This window comes from Pleuronectes platessa, chromosome 9 (genome assembly GCF_947347685.1).
Source record: "Pleuronectes platessa chromosome 9, fPlePla1.1, whole genome shotgun sequence".
Taxonomy (NCBI): domain Eukaryota; kingdom Metazoa; phylum Chordata; class Actinopteri; order Pleuronectiformes; family Pleuronectidae; genus Pleuronectes; species Pleuronectes platessa.
Genome location: NC_070634.1, coordinates 21,610,163 through 21,625,260, shown reverse-complemented (window position 1 = coordinate 21,625,260; position 15,098 = coordinate 21,610,163). Strand labels below are relative to the sequence as shown.

General features: G+C 44.4%; 1 protein-coding gene across 1 annotated transcript; it reads left to right on the top strand.

The window, feature by feature from the left end:
• The first annotated feature begins 601 nt into the window (after window positions 1-601).
• On the top strand, window positions 602-11,734 carry rexo1 (REX1, RNA exonuclease 1 homolog). Its single transcript, XM_053430551.1, has 16 exons — window positions 602-910; window positions 2,026-3,893; window positions 3,997-4,083; window positions 5,583-5,790; window positions 5,894-6,042; window positions 6,133-6,270; window positions 6,496-6,619; window positions 7,262-7,387; window positions 7,509-7,649; window positions 8,207-8,320; window positions 8,414-8,487; window positions 8,757-8,867; window positions 9,146-9,261; window positions 9,389-9,527; window positions 9,799-9,919; window positions 10,634-11,734. The coding sequence occupies exons 1-16, from the start codon at window positions 718-720 to the stop codon at window positions 10,720-10,722; spliced, it is 3,798 nt and encodes a 1,265-aa protein (XP_053286526.1). The 5' UTR covers window positions 602-717; the 3' UTR covers window positions 10,723-11,734.
• Window positions 11,735-15,098: the final 3,364 nt, after the last annotated feature.

The window sequence follows — 15,098 nt, the reverse complement described above, 5'->3', positions numbered from 1 at the left end:
ATTATAAAGGTGTTCCCACTAAATTGTCATTGCTGTTGAAGCCATTTTATTTTAGGGGCCCTCAGAGCTCAGTAACACTTCCTGCTTTACCCTCCCTGTTGCCACGGCCCTGCCATGTTTCCACAGCAGTCGACCAGAGGCCGAGAGGAACCACCGCTGGACTCCTGAGAAATAAACATTAAAAAAACACTTCTTTACTTTTTTTGACAAACCAAAGCTTCTACATCACAGCTATGCTACTTCAGGCACTTTAAAGTGTTTCTGTTCACTAATGTTTGAAGTGGTGAGTGACAGCAAGTCTATACATATGATAAAGTTGAGGAGAGGAGACTTAAATCCTCAGCAACTCGTAAACAAATACATGAATGGAGAGCGGACATCTTTATTTTTTTCTAGAAAGTACTGACTTGTTTCTTAAGCTCACATTGAACAGATTTGTTTGCCTACTGGACAAACCGGAAGTTAACCCAGGGGGTAACCGGTTCATTTCCTGTGTGACGTCAGCGGAAAGAGTTGCACGTAGCCCGTAGACCCCCACGACCCCCCCCCACGCCCCCCTTCCGCTCCTACGACTCCTCCCACCGATCCAACATGGCGCCGTAGGGACGTTGTTATTGTTCGGTCGCTCTCTCCGCTTCTTCGCAGCGCCACCAAAAACTACGCAGGAGAAACCACCCGAGCGAGTCCACGCGGGCATGAGCGCAGCACCCGGACGCCATGTTACGCTCCACCGGCTTCTTCCGAGGGATCGACTGCCCGTTTTACGCCGAGTCCGGCGACGCTGGCGGCGGCAGGAATGGGTGTAGCAGAGCCTACTGTCACTTCAGGCACAGCCAGCAGCGGCGGCCGTCCTACGGAGCTCCGCCGGCGGATGTGAAGAAGCACAGGGAGTCGCTCTCCTCCCAGAAAGGTGCTTGTCTGTGGTTTTACTGGGGGTTTGAACTCGACACTGGGACGTCTCAGGCCGCTGGGTCCTGGGGGTGAATCCTCCCGAAGACCAGACCTCAGTGTGTCTCTCGGTGTCAAGTGATTTTCTGTTGTTAGCTTCGTTAACATCGAGCTAAATATCTGCACTGGGTTCATAGGATCCATGGAGAATGCAACCTGAGAAGTTTACTAGAAAGTACATGTTTTGCTCTATTGTGTTGACCTGCCAGGGAAGTTCCAGTGCACAGTGTCAGATCTTGAGACATTCTAACACAAAATAGCGGATAACCGTTTTAAACATTAGATTTCTGAAGCCTCCAGCTTCACATCCAGTCCAGGGACCATTGTTGTTATATATGTAATAATAACTTATTCAAATAGCACTTATCCTAACAAGGTTACAAAGTGCTTCAATAAAGCCCAAGATAAGAAATGGATCAATTCAAACAAAAGGTCATCAACTCAGCTCAAAATTAAGCTTCCAATCTTAACTAAACAGAATAAGGTCAAGACCTTATAAGTTCAGATCCCACAATGAGCAGCACTGTGGGAACTGTGGGAGAGAGATAACTCATTAACTGGATGTGGTGTCGCACTGTCCCTGAAAAATAAACAGAAATTATAAAGAAAAGGTACCAGACACTGTTGCCAACAACATACTCTCTGTTCTCGGACCCTTGGACAAAGATGATTCAGTCATACGGTTCAGTCGACTCCTCTTTAACACTGTTTCTGCCAAACACAACATTGAAACCACCACGAACATTGATATAATAAAATGACTTGTACTGTAAGACGGTAATTTAGTTAATTATAGCTGTGTGAAGTGTTGAAAGGTTTAAGAGACTTTTTTAAAAAGCCAGTGTGAAATTTAGTTGTTGAATGTGGTTTGAGATTATTTGTTTGTCTGGAGCTTTAAATCACATTTCAATGGCAGCTTGTTACCTATATCAGAGTCAAATTAACATCATAAATCATCTAATGTGCATCGGTCAAATCAAAAAAGGTACCAGCTCGGGGCTTCTCTATTAGTAAACTCAAATCTCAGACGAGTCTCGATTCAGTTTGAATACAACCATTTCCCTTGTGTCCCTGCAGAACAAGGTTATGATCCCTTCAACCCAGAAGTGGTGCGGCCCCCCCCGGAGCAGCAGAATGGGAAGCCGGCTGGGTCGGGGGACTTCAGCGGGGCCCTGGAGCAGGTCAAGAGGGCAATTGAGGAGGCGCGCAGTGAGGTGGAGTGGGAGAAGAGGAAGCTCTCTCGAATGGGGGACGAACCCTACAATCCCAGTGGGAGTACCAGTTTGTCTTCATCTCGTGCCACGAAAAGTAAAGCTGCAGCTTCGCACATGGCCTACGATCCTGGGAGTTATCAGATCACATCAGTTGGTTATAATCCCGCCCCCAGCTGCAGCAAGTACACCTTGGATTCCGACACCCAGGGGAAAAACAGTAACTCTATGGAATATGTTCCTACCTTGAAAAAGCCTCCAACTCGGACAAAAACGTACAAACTCCCCTCTCCCCCTTCCAGCCCAAAGTATTCAATCAGCGCAGTCGCCTCAAAGTGTAAATACACTCTGGACGATTCAAAACCTTCTACAGACATGGAGTATGACCCACTCTCCAACTACACGGCAGGAATTGCAGCGAAAAGCAAGAGGGCAGAGGCCCGGGCTGTTAAGACTCAAGGGAGCAAGACACACAAGTTACCTGTGCGGGATTTATCAGATGAGGAGTGCGTTGTAGCTGTGAAAAAAACCCAGCAGCCGAGCGTAGACATGTCCAAATACACTTTTTCTGACTCTGAGGATGAGAGCTCTGGAACGGAGTATCGACCCACCTCTCTTAAGAATCTCCAGCAGAGAAAAGGCCACACTGGAACGCCTGGTGTCGCTTTTGCGAAGGAGAAAAAAGAGAGAACTGAAAGTGTAATAAATGCACTGACACAAAGGAATAAAGAGGACTCGGCACAGGACTCGGACGTCCAGGTAGACATTAAGCGAAAGGGCAATCCAGAGAAGAAGAATCTGGTTAGTCAAATTAGTCATGAGAAAAGTGGCAAATCTGAGAAGATCCATAAATTAGATAAAGAGGCAAAGAAAACATTAAGTAGTAAAAGCGGTAGCAGCAGCCGTAACGACAAAGGTTCAATAAAACACTCAAACCAGGAGTCTGCAAAAAAAGAGAACAAGAGTCTAGGGAAGAAAGATGATAGTAAAAACACGATAACGGATAAGACCAGTGATAAAATTCAGAGGGAGGGAAGAGACAAGAAGAGAATCGATGGTAAAATCAAAGCTGTGGAAAAAGGTCAAACAGACTCAAGCAAACGACACATAGACACAGAAAATGATTCGAGGGAAAGAAAGAAACCCAAAACATTAGACAAGGAAAAGGAACCCGTAAGAAATAAGGACCCCAAACATAGAAATGGTAAACTTGACACGAGTAAAAGAGAAAAGGATGTGAAGAAAATGAACAAAAGCAGTTCTCACGGTGGGAGCAGTAGCAGTCACAGTAAGGGAAGTTCTGCAAGCAGCAATAAGACGAAGCACAACGTCAGCTCGTCAAACGGGAAAAGACCTGAGAGCAAGCGGAAGAGTCTGAGCCACGCAGATCTGTTTGGAGACGAGAGTCCAGAAGAGGCTGATCCGATGGAGGTGGACGACGACAGCGACGACGACGATGATGGAGAGGAAGTTTTGGTGAGAAAGTCAGCTGATGCTGTAAAGAGGGCGTGTCTAAACAAGAGGAAAGCGTCCGAGCGGACTCCGTCTTCCTCTGACGATGAGGGTGACGTGGAGGGAGGCAGCGCAGGTCGGGACGAGGTGGAGCATCTCGATATCGACTTCTCCGGGTTCCATGACGAGTTCTTTGACTCAGATCCCATGGAGGAGTGTTTGCGGATCTTCAACGAATCCAAGGATGTAAGGAAGGAAGACAAGGGCAGGCAAACTAAACAGGTATGTGCACTTCCACCATGATTTTTCTGACCAGATTCTTATTAAGCTCATGCCAGTAGGTGGAATTTGATTTGAATCAACATGCCATGTTGTGCCCTCTCAGCCCTCCAGGGATTCAGAGGAGGAGAAAGGCACAGAGACGACTCTCATCCCCGGTCAGAAGAAGAGAGTCTCACATTGTGCTGCCACAGTAAGTGTGAGGTTTTCGTCTTTCACCATCACACTATGTCGTAACAAGACAGGCACAAGCCCTGTAGATGTGTTGTGCAACAGTATTAGAAGTTGCAGCAATTCAGAACATCCCTTTATACAAAGCATGCTTGCAAATTGGTATTATAGTAATATGGTATTTTAAGAGTAATTCGATTAAACTTATCAAAGTCAAATTTTTTTCTATGGGAGGAAGCTATTTACAGTAGAGCTCGACTGATGTGATCTCTTCACAGACATATCTATATCTGCATTCCTGTTTGTTGATAGTAAAACTTTATTTTACAGATTAAATAATGCAGAAAAGATTTGTATTTATGTTTAGATTTCACAGTCATAAGATATGTCTATTTTCTCGGTTCAAGTTCTAGTATTCTTTTTATTTACAGTTTACTTTTAAACAAAAAAAATATCAAACCTCAATTAAATTTCTTTGTCATAAGTGTTTGGTAACAACATCTAAGAAATCATTGTCAATGTATTTTCTCAAGATATATATTTATCATATTATTTCCGTATCAGACATTTTTACCCTTACATCTCCATATCGGTCAGGCTCTACTGCATAACTTAATTATCTTATTTGGTTATGATGCTTAATTAAACTGTTGACATTGTAGGATTTGAGTCCTGACTTCAAACAAAGTAGGAATGGTTCAGTTCATAGTTTGACTCAAGTCAAATCTGAGTTTATGCTTGAGTAAATGTTTCTGGTAAACTTCACCTTTATTCTCTGGTCATGAGACACAAACTCAAAGTTGCCATAAGTGACTCTGAACACCTCACAGATTTCACTGAGTAGTTGTGTAACTTTTCTCTGTAGATATATGAGGAAAATAAATGACACAGGGACAGAATAAGAACCTCTCTGCCCGAGGCACGGAGTGCTGAGGCCTGCCGGCAGTTACAACAAACAAGGAAGTCTGATGTGAGAATACTGTGATCTGAGGCAGAACGCGGAGGTGGTGGGGCTTTCCACTTCATCAGGTTGTGAAAGTCAACCTGCTGTTTCCAAAGGGGCAGTGAGCTAATCAGTCAGCTGATTCATCAGTTAACATACAAAAATACAGTAAAGAGAAAAACTAAATCCGATCAGCATTTGTTTCTTCATGGAATTCTAATCGTACTCGATGACTTGTCCTGTGGGTCTTTCACCATTTGCTGCAGGACTCCTTGTTCTGCTTGTCACTGGTGACTGTTCTGCGGCTGTGTGTTGGGGTCGCTGTAGCACTGCAGAAATATTTCGAGAACCATCGGACTCCTCCCTGATGGAATATAAAGGATAATAATCTTAACATAAGAGCTTCAATCCTTTGCACACTACCACTTAAGTTGTTCAGCTTCCGGCTACTTACTTTCTCAAAGAGGAAACGCAACAAATACTTCATATTTGTGTTCTTATTTGCATTAGCAGCCTTTCAGTCGGATGTTGGGTAATTTCCAGAGACAAATAAATACTTGACTGCTCCTGTGTTTCAGAGTGAAGCATCTAATTCTGGTGTACGACCGTACAAGAGAGCCTCGGCCCAGGAGGTCTGCTACCAGCGCATGCAGCTGGCCCAGCATCAAGCTGCTCAGCTCTCTGCCTCAGTCAAAGCTGCCTCACGGAGCTCCAGCTCCATCTTCCCCGGAGAGAGGAAGAGGATAGCACACCGTCCCGGCCCACCGACCTCATCCTCCAAAACAAGTAAGTGTGCCTCTGTCACATGGCAACAGCCTTCAGCTTTGTCTACATGACACTCAGAATTTGAAGTCACATCTGTGTTTGTGTGCGTGTTTTGTCTCACTAGGTTCTGCAGATTCTAAACCAGCTGTCAGTCGAGTGTTGTCCCCCACCCAGACGCATCAGACTGTCAAGGCTCAAACCACAGCCGGTATTCTGTCCAAGACTATGTCCACTGTGACGGGGAAGAGGATGGCGCACACTCCCACCATGAAGGTATCCACAGGTTTCTAAAGTCTATAAAAAACAAAACGAGGTTTAATCTGCAACGCCTGATGTTTTTCTCTGTGCTTTCACTTTTTTCAGAGTTCCTCGATGAAGCGGCCCATAATCCCCACTGAATTTGGGGCCAAGGTTCCTACCAACGTCCGTCAGCGCTACCTCAACATATTCATAGATGAATGTGTAAAATTCTGCCCATCAGAGGACGCCGCCTTCCAGATGGTATGAAAAACCTCCCAATATCACTTCAAACTGGGATGTGACTTGGTGTAACGGATGAATTTCTTCTCTCTTGTAGCTTGTAACTATGTATAGTTCGTAAACTGTTTGGGAGAAGATGCTTCCTACATAGAAAGTAAAATGATTTTATTCCGAGGGCCTCTCGATTGTTTCCCAGTAGAACGAGCTGAAGTTCGGACTGTGATAGAGATGTTCTTCTGGTTTCAGGGCCTCGACGAGGAGAAGCAGGTGTATGACCGCAGTAGCAGTAAGAGCATCTATCTCAATATAGCTGTCAACACCTTGAAGAAGCTCCGCGGCAAGTGCACCTCCCGTCCAACACCTGTCCCCAGTAAGTCCCCTCAACACACAGGAAACACAACCTGACCGTGACCTGCGGGTAAAATCCGGATGCTTTCAAACATGCACAACACAGCGGGAGTTGTTCTGCACAGACACATTCACAACAGCATCGAATCCTCCACATTATTCATGGTAGAGTTGGAGCAGCCGGTGGCAGCAGGCAGAGGCAGGAAGCGACATATTACCTCCGCTGCTGAGATCACAAGATTTACTGGACGACACAGAGATGCTGTCGTCAGCTCTGATCACCACAAACTCTCCTGATATCTTCATCGGTGTCTTCTACTTGTGCGTCACCGCTTTGTCACCGGGAAATATTTGTTTTTCTTTGAGTTTTTTTCCCCATTTCTGCATCTGTTGTGTTTTAGAAGCACAATCAACCCCCCCCCCCACTCGCTCACAGTGAATCCAGCTGGGGATCAACTGCTGTGTTCTCACGACTTTCTGCTTACATACATTTACAAGATATAACATTTTAGGATGCATCAATGAGCCGAATAAATATAATATATATAATATGATCCACTGCAACACGTGAGCATGGACATTAGTGATGTACTGGTGGTATCCAAGTAAACTCTAGTTGTTAACCCCTGTATCTTTGTGTGTTTTTCTTTTGTTGTTTTTACAGAGTACCCGGGGGGGTTCGCTCACAGGAAGGCCCTGTCCCATGAGGAACTCCTCGGGGGTCGGTTGGCTGCTACAACCAGCTTCACTGTCAACAGGATGGGTAAACAGCAGGAGGAGAAACTCACAGGTGAGGGACCAATTCAGGTTTTGTCTTATTCTGGGCTGAGCTAACAGTGGAGCGCCTGGTTCGCGATGACGTGAAGGATCACGTTTTCAGTGTTTACACATGTTGCCCTGTTTCTTTGTAGGAGTCACTCTGTACAGGAAACTGAAGGCGTACATGATGACAGAGGAGCAGCTGCAGGAGCACGGATACCCAAGATTTAACCCAGATGCTCCTGGCAAGGCCTTAGTATACAACGTTCCAGAGAAAAAGGCCATCACAGATCGTAAGTATCTCATCTGTAAATTAAAAACAACATGAATACACAGCATGTGGTCCAGCAGTTATTACACGTTCAGCTGACAGGTAGTCTCATGCACCAGATGTAGACTGTGGGTGTAAGCCTGCTGTTTGCCATATGTCTCACATGGCATCCTCCCATCCTGTGACTGTTTGCTGTAAGAAACAACAACTTCCTCCGAGCTGCCTCGAGAAACCTACACTGAGAAAATAGCTAGTTGTGACAAAGATTATGATTTTGCAGTCAAACATCAGTCACACGCCTGTGTTTTTTTTTTCGTTACTTTTTTTTTTTATTAAGAATTTGTGAAATTTAAAGACGGTGATCGCTTCCCCACTTGTTCCACTAAAAACTAGTTCCTCCCTTACAATATTTCGCTGGGGCACAGACGCTGCATCCTGTGGGTAGCGCTGCTCAAGATAATTGGAAATGTTTTAAAGAATTTAAAACAAAGTGTCACCATTCCTGCAGTGCGGACTCAGGACTGCGAGGGTTCGGCTGTGTGAGACTTACTGACATGGCTCTGTTATATATTTTCCCAGCCTTGAACAAGATATGCTGTCGATGTGGAGCAGAGTATCGGATCAATGTCAATGGCAACTGTGTACGGAAAGAGGAATGCAGTTTTCACTGGGGACGTCTACGGAAACACAAAGGTAGGTTTGTTTCCATTTATCATTTAATAGTGTAAATAGTTGTAATCGTCCAATTTTTAAATCAGATTTGTCTCTGTCTCTTGTGTCCATCAGGCTCTGGAGGCTGGGAGACCAACTACAACTGCTGTGCTGGTGCAGTGGGCGCTCCAGGTTGTCAAGTGTGCAAGGTATCATCAGAACCTCACACAGTGTGAAATGACTGGGCTGGGTGTATGAAGTGTGTGTGTGTCAGTATCAGGAACACATTTAAATTAAACTGAAAACAACTTTCCATTCAACCACTAGGGGTCAGTCTCTTTCCTTTATTTCTGTGCCTTCCAGTTGAAAATGTAAACAAACCACTTCCAGGATCAATTTTTGTTTTTCGTACATAGTCCAAGTTCTTTATTTTCTTAAGATGTCGACCCTTGAGTTCACTTGTTTCCTGTTCCAACAGCAACATGTTCAGGACGGGCGTAAAGAGTCGTTGGACGGCTACATGTCCACGTTCAGTAAATCTCTACCACCAGATGGCAACGGAGGGGTGTTTGCTTTGGACTGTGAGATGGTGAGTGAGACGAATGATTCCAAAACATGAACCTACTGAAAAACTCCAGTGTAAATACAGACTTGGCCTTGAAGATGTATTCTGGAGTTAATTTATTGGTGGAACAGTTTTATTATTATTGGGCGAGTCATTCAGAGCTCAATCTTTTATTAATGCACATGATTCTTCCATCTGGTGAAATTAGATTCTGAGAAACTGTTGTGTGTTGTTGTCTTTCCTAAGTTCACAGGGTCAGTGCTGTTTTCATTCTGTCTTGTGTTTTTGTTCTTGTGTAACAGTGCTACACAAAACAAGGCCTGGAACTGACGAGGGTGACGGTCGTTGACGCTGAGATGAAAGTTATCTACGACACCTTCGTCAAACCTATAACCAAAGTGGTGGATTACAACACACGGTGAGTTTGGGCCATTGGACTAGTTTTACAGTAACTGTCAACTGTTGCCGAGCCTTAGATTATTTTAATCTTTTTAACAACAGTTCCAGAAACAGTATTGTAAAGGGAGCTTTTGTCTCACACACAGATTTTCAGGGGTGACTCAGGAGGACCTGGAGAGCACCACCATCACCCTGAGAGATGTTCAGGCCGTGCTGCTCAGCATGTTCAGCGCTGAATCCATTCTCATCGGACACAGTCTGGAGAGCGACCTGTTCGCCCTGAAGGTGCCGTGACTCTACATTTATTATCTCTTGAGACGCTCTATTTTTACACTTTGGTTTAATTTGTGAAGTGAATATGATTCAATCTGGAAGATGTGTCACTGACAACCAGAGAACTGGTTATAATTAGTTACAGTTATAGTAGAGCAGTATCTGTAGCTGAATGTTGCTTTACTGGGAGAAACCCGTTGTTCATTGGCCCTTTGCCCAGGATGAGACACTGGGTTTTATCGGTTTAATCACTCGGCCTCTTCCTGTCTCTCATTTTTTCCAGCTAATCCACAGTTCAGTGGTAGACACGGCCATCGTGTTCCCTCACCGCCTCGGCTTACCCTACAAACGTGCCTTGAGAAACCTGATGGCTGAACACCTCAAACGCATCATCCAGGACAACGGTAAGAGTTGTGTGATCATAACCCAACAGCAGGATTCGAATCAATCAATAAAAGTAATAAAGGAAAGTGCAGGGAAAGCGAGTCAATGTCCTAAATGTGTTTATATATTATATCATGTGACTGCAGTGTGGCCATGTCTCCAGCAGATGTCGCTCAACTGCTCTGTGTTGGTGGAAGTCTGAGCTTTGAAGCTATTTATTGCACAGTTTGTTGAATTCGCTCATTGAGTCACGTTTCTTCATCACTACATTTACATTTACTTGACGTTTTTCTGAAATATTAAGATCCGTCCAGGACTTATGAAAAACCCTTTACAGTAGTTTAACGAACAGTTTACTTCAGCACAACATTTCTTAAGATTCAGAAGATCCTTTTTCATTTCTTAAAATCATTCAGAGTCTCTGGCCCTGCCCAGACCTTGAGTTAACATCCGTCCTGAGAGATTTGATCAAATGTCCTGAATGTGAAGACTTGGCATCTGATCTCTCAACCTGCTTTAAAAATGCAAAATGAACATGTGCGTTATTTTCTCATTTCTGTTCACAAAGACCCAATATTGTTTGTACCCAGTCTGAGTTTTCAGTCTTAGTAACTGTTCCTCTGGTGCCATCATCCAGGTCATCTTTATAATTTAGATTAAAAACCTTTTAACAACTATTAACTGGATTGCAAATGGATTATAATTTCTAGTATAACTTGCTCCTGTGTTTCCAGTGGAGGGCCATGACTCGAGCGAAGATGCCACCGCCTGCCTGGAGCTGATGATATGGAGGATCAAGGAGGATGCAAAGGGCAAAAGATGACCTCTGACCCCTCTGCTCCACTTTCCGCAGCACGACTTCCTGCGTTCACGTTTGTGAGCAGGAAGTCAGAAGTTCAGGAGGCCTGCACCTGCTCTCAGAGCGTCTGAGTGGTGGAGAGATCAGAACAGAGGGAAGTTTTCATCAGTAAAGTCTGATCCCTTCTCTTTCTGAAAAGCAATAGGAGGCGGAATTGACAGTGTTTTCATTTGTTTGTATTTCAGTTCTTAACCATGTTAGTTTCAAAGAATTTCTGTTATTTGAGTGGTGTCTTTTAACACCTCGGACAGTCGATGAATAAAAACCTTTCTATAGCAGAACTACTCGAACCGCCGGGGCATTGTCCACTGACCGATAATGATGATATTCACGCCAGGCTCCACCCTCAGCCTAAATTGCACTATAGAAATGCTCTTGTTGTATAGGGCCAAAGTCTGAGTACCTCATTGTGTTATACTGCATTCACTTATAACGGATAACACATGTTCTTAGTTACACATAAGTGCATTGATGTCTTAGTCTGTCAAGCATTGCTGTGTAAACGCACTTTTCACGATGCGCCTCGTCTGGCGTCGCAGCGGTTCTTATCGCCTTCATTATGTCAGTTGGCTCTCAAACCTGAATAATCCTATAATACTTGATCATTTAAAATAAGCAAAACCCTCAGCAGGCGTTGTAAAGTCTCTGCTGCTACCTGTTTGGTAAAGTTGATGGACGATGTCACTGTAGTTTATAGTTCAGACAAAATACTATATCTGCCACCGTCTCCGTGTCGAACGTTGCATGAGATACAAAATATTCTTTCATAAACTCAAAAGTAGGCTCAGTATTGTAGAATTAAACCTGGGTTGTGAAATACTGACACTTATCATTTAGTGTGAATCGGCTGTTTTATGTTGAAAATGACAGAAGATTTAACCAAGTGCTGTAAATATGCAGTTTCCTTTTGTATTTTTGGTTGTTCATCTTTTTCTATTAAAAGGTATTAGTAAAAAAAAAAAGAATAAGATGTCGCTCTTTGTTTATGTTCCTCTAGACGTCTGCTTTCCTCCTGCTGCCGCCGTCAGCAGCGGAATCAACAGTGCATGACAGTGTGCTGGTTCCACTGGCCAAAGCCATAACAGAACCAGGTGGAGTGGTGGGATGCTCCTCTTTAACCGCCACACTTTCCTCTTTCCATAACTTAGCACGTTTGCATTAAGTCCCGTCTCCCTCACTGACGAGGAAACATGTCCGCCTACACAGTCCTGACCTGCTGTGCTGTGTCATAATGTCTTTTTCTGCTCATCCACACGACTCGTGTTCTTCAGTCAATCAGACTTTTTGCCATTTTCTACATTTCCAGTGCTCCGCTGTTTTTAATGCCTCTGTGACGGCAATGGCGAGCAGCTGGAGACATAATGTAGTCAGGTTTTACGTCTGTCCTTCCAACCTTTTGTAATTTGGGCATCGTGCGGTAAATGGTTACATCTCCCTTTCATTTCTAAAGCTAAAGCTGAGACTTTGCACTTAGACGTTGAAATCCATCATTTTAAATCACATTGTACTCGCTGCAGCTTAGATCCTGAAGAACAACATGTTTGACTTCCCCTTCAGTCTGGACTGCAAGTGGACTGTATATAACTTTCCAGTTATATAAAGAACTAAGCAGAGGGTTTGTGCTCTATAAGTAAAGTGAGGATGTTTTCAAAAAGAATACCATTTATATTTTTTACTTACCAATGAACACTATTTTCTGTAACCACCTTTAAAACAGAGCAGCACTTCCTCAAAGTGTTTTAAGATAATCTACTAGATCTGAAAATGAAAATTGTACGACATCTGTAAAACTGGTATATGAAGTTAAAGTTCACACTTAATTCCAGTACTCAAAACTACTACTTATAAGCTACTTATAAGCCAATATAACAACAAACATCCGTGAGATTTAGTCTGCATCACAAATACTTTAACTTCAGATATTCTATATTCTATAGTACATTTTACGGATGATGTTTTTTTACCTTTACTTGAATAATCTAGTCATTTCTTTAGTATTTCCCCACATTTGAATTTCTACCCTTCCTCCAGTAACAGTAAGCTCGGCACACTTCTCCCACCTCTGCTGCACAAATAGTGTTTGACAGTGTGACAGCTTTCTCTCGGTACAGTGCCGGGCCTCTTGCCGTCTATATGTCTCTTTAACAGCAGGTGCAGCGGCCGTAATTCTCCTTTCTTCAGCAGATGTGTAAATTGGGAAAAAATGGGAGAGAAATGCTAAACCGAGAGGCCCATCCTTTCTTCGATGTGTTTGCCTATTAAGCTCGTCCCGTCACATGTCAGGATGCATTTCCCGAGGCCGGGCCGCAGACCCCAGGTATTAAAAGAGCCAGTTAGCCGGGATCAATACCTACACAATGTTCCAGTGACAGGGAGGGGGGCTTCCTAGTGTTTATCGAGTGTTGCAGAGATTTTGAACATGTGGAGCAAAGCAGCTTAGAGATCGTCTTCATTATAGCATTCGATCAGTGCCTCTCTTTCTCTGTCCCCAGTGATCACCTTTGACTGGTGGGGGTCGGGGGGGGGGGGGGGGGGCCTCCACACTGACCCCATGCTGGGAGATGGAGAGCTGCATTATCTCCTGTGAGTGCTTCAGCAAAGAAACACTTAGACTGGGCTCATCCCAAACAGACGTGAAGCCGTTTATCAATCAGCAGCTCTTCAGAGAAAGTGTTTCATTATCAACAGAGCGTGTTGTTTATCCAGACATCCGAAGACGTCACCTTGAAAACCAAACTTTTCATCATATGAGCAGAAGCAAAGCAAAGTTTCGGGTCTAATATTGTTCGGGGAAAGTTTGTTGGTTTGTCGTTCAAATATCTCGGTAATGGTGACTTAAAGATCTGTTCCAAGAAGTAGACTTAACACTTGATTCTTGATCACTACCCCTGGTGGCTGGTTGCAGCACAGGTCATAAACCAAGCCTCCTCCATGTTAGCGGAAGGGACGAACCTTAAAATTCAGAGTACATAGTAAATAATTTATGTAGTTCTCATCACACCGATGTTTTTTCAAGTGTTGTTTTTTCTGGTAAGTTTTTTAATTACTTTGATGCTATTAACATGGGGAGAAACACCATGATTGACAGCTGGGACTGACTTGTGGTTGGCTCAGTGTGTGTATCTACTGCAGCTCCGTCCCCTGATAGCTACAGCTCAGTCTCTAACTTCAAATGTTCAAGATGGCGGCGTTAGGATATGGGATATTTTGGCTTCACTTATGGATATTGGAAGTGGAGACGCATGTTGTCCATCTGTATTTACAGTGAATATTATAAATGGATCAGTGAAAAGATACAGGTAAACCAGAGTGGGCATCATCGGATGGAGAGAATCGAGGATGTTAGATCTTTAGAATCTTAAAGCTGTGCACAAATACACATTGACAGGTTGAAGCTTTCTCAGTCTCATGCAAAATCACTTCTTCATATCCTGACTTTTCTGTGATTTCTGAAACTCCAACCTGCTTGGAAGTGGAAGAAAATCCTTGTTTACACAGTTCGTATTATCACCAGGCTTAAAAACACCCGGGGTCTGCTTTCTCTCTGTGGCCTGAGTTAAACCCTGCACCCCAGTCTGGCCCGCAGTGGGTACCCCTGACCCCCGCGGATACCCACAGCTGCCTGGCCCTCTCCCTCTTTTCTCTCTCTCTCTCTCTCTCCCCCTGTCTTTAATCTATGGCCCTTTCGTCCGACTTAGCGTCTGATCGTTGCTCAGCACCTCAAATTGATCTGCAGGCGGAGCTGCTTATTGCTCTGCTCCCGAGGGCCTTGCAGCAGATCATAAGAATCTAATTGGAAGCTAATAAATCTCTGGGTCTTATAAAAGGGGGGGCGGGGGGATGATTATATTCTGATGCACGTCTCACATGATCTTCATTCTAGATCATTAAATTCCCACTAATGGTTCGGTTTCCTCACTTCCAAACATCGACCTCTAGCAGTCGTGAAATTACATTCTCCCTCAACCTACAAACACACTGCGAAGCAAAGCCGACTCGGTGTGTGTGTATGTTTGAGATTTTCTGTGTGTACTTGTTGTGTTTGCAGCCGGGTCAATGTCACTCTAAGCCCTGAGTGTGTCACAGCCAGTGTCAGGCCTCACAGCGTGATCCTGGCACTCAGAGGGGCTTAAGAAGACCGGCTGACCTGCCGCCCGCTCAGCCTGTCCCCCTCAGGTCAAAGGCCAGCCGGGCCCTATTGATGAAGAAGTCTTTAGCTTCTCCACCCGCTCTCACTGCTCCGGCCCCCACATGCTCCCGGACTCACATCGAGGCCCCCCCGAAAAGGCCTCTCGGTTGTGTAATGCGTGCCGATCGATCCACTTGGTGTCCGAGGGGGC

What these genes read in the sequence shown, in the direction of transcription:
- rexo1 (XM_053430551.1), top strand. Translation starts at nt 718, where the DNA reads ATGTTACGCTCCACCGGCTTCTTCCGAGGGATCGACTGCCCGTTTTAC. An exon ending in GCAGGAGGAGAAACTCACAG is followed by an intron (nt 7,388 to 7,508) that starts GTGAGGGACCAA and finishes GTTTCTTTGTAG; the next exon opens with GAGTCACTCTGTACAGGAAA. An exon ending in ACGTCTACGGAAACACAAAG is followed by an intron (nt 8,321 to 8,413) that starts GTAGGTTTGTTT and finishes TGTGTCCATCAG; the next exon opens with GCTCTGGAGGCTGGGAGACC.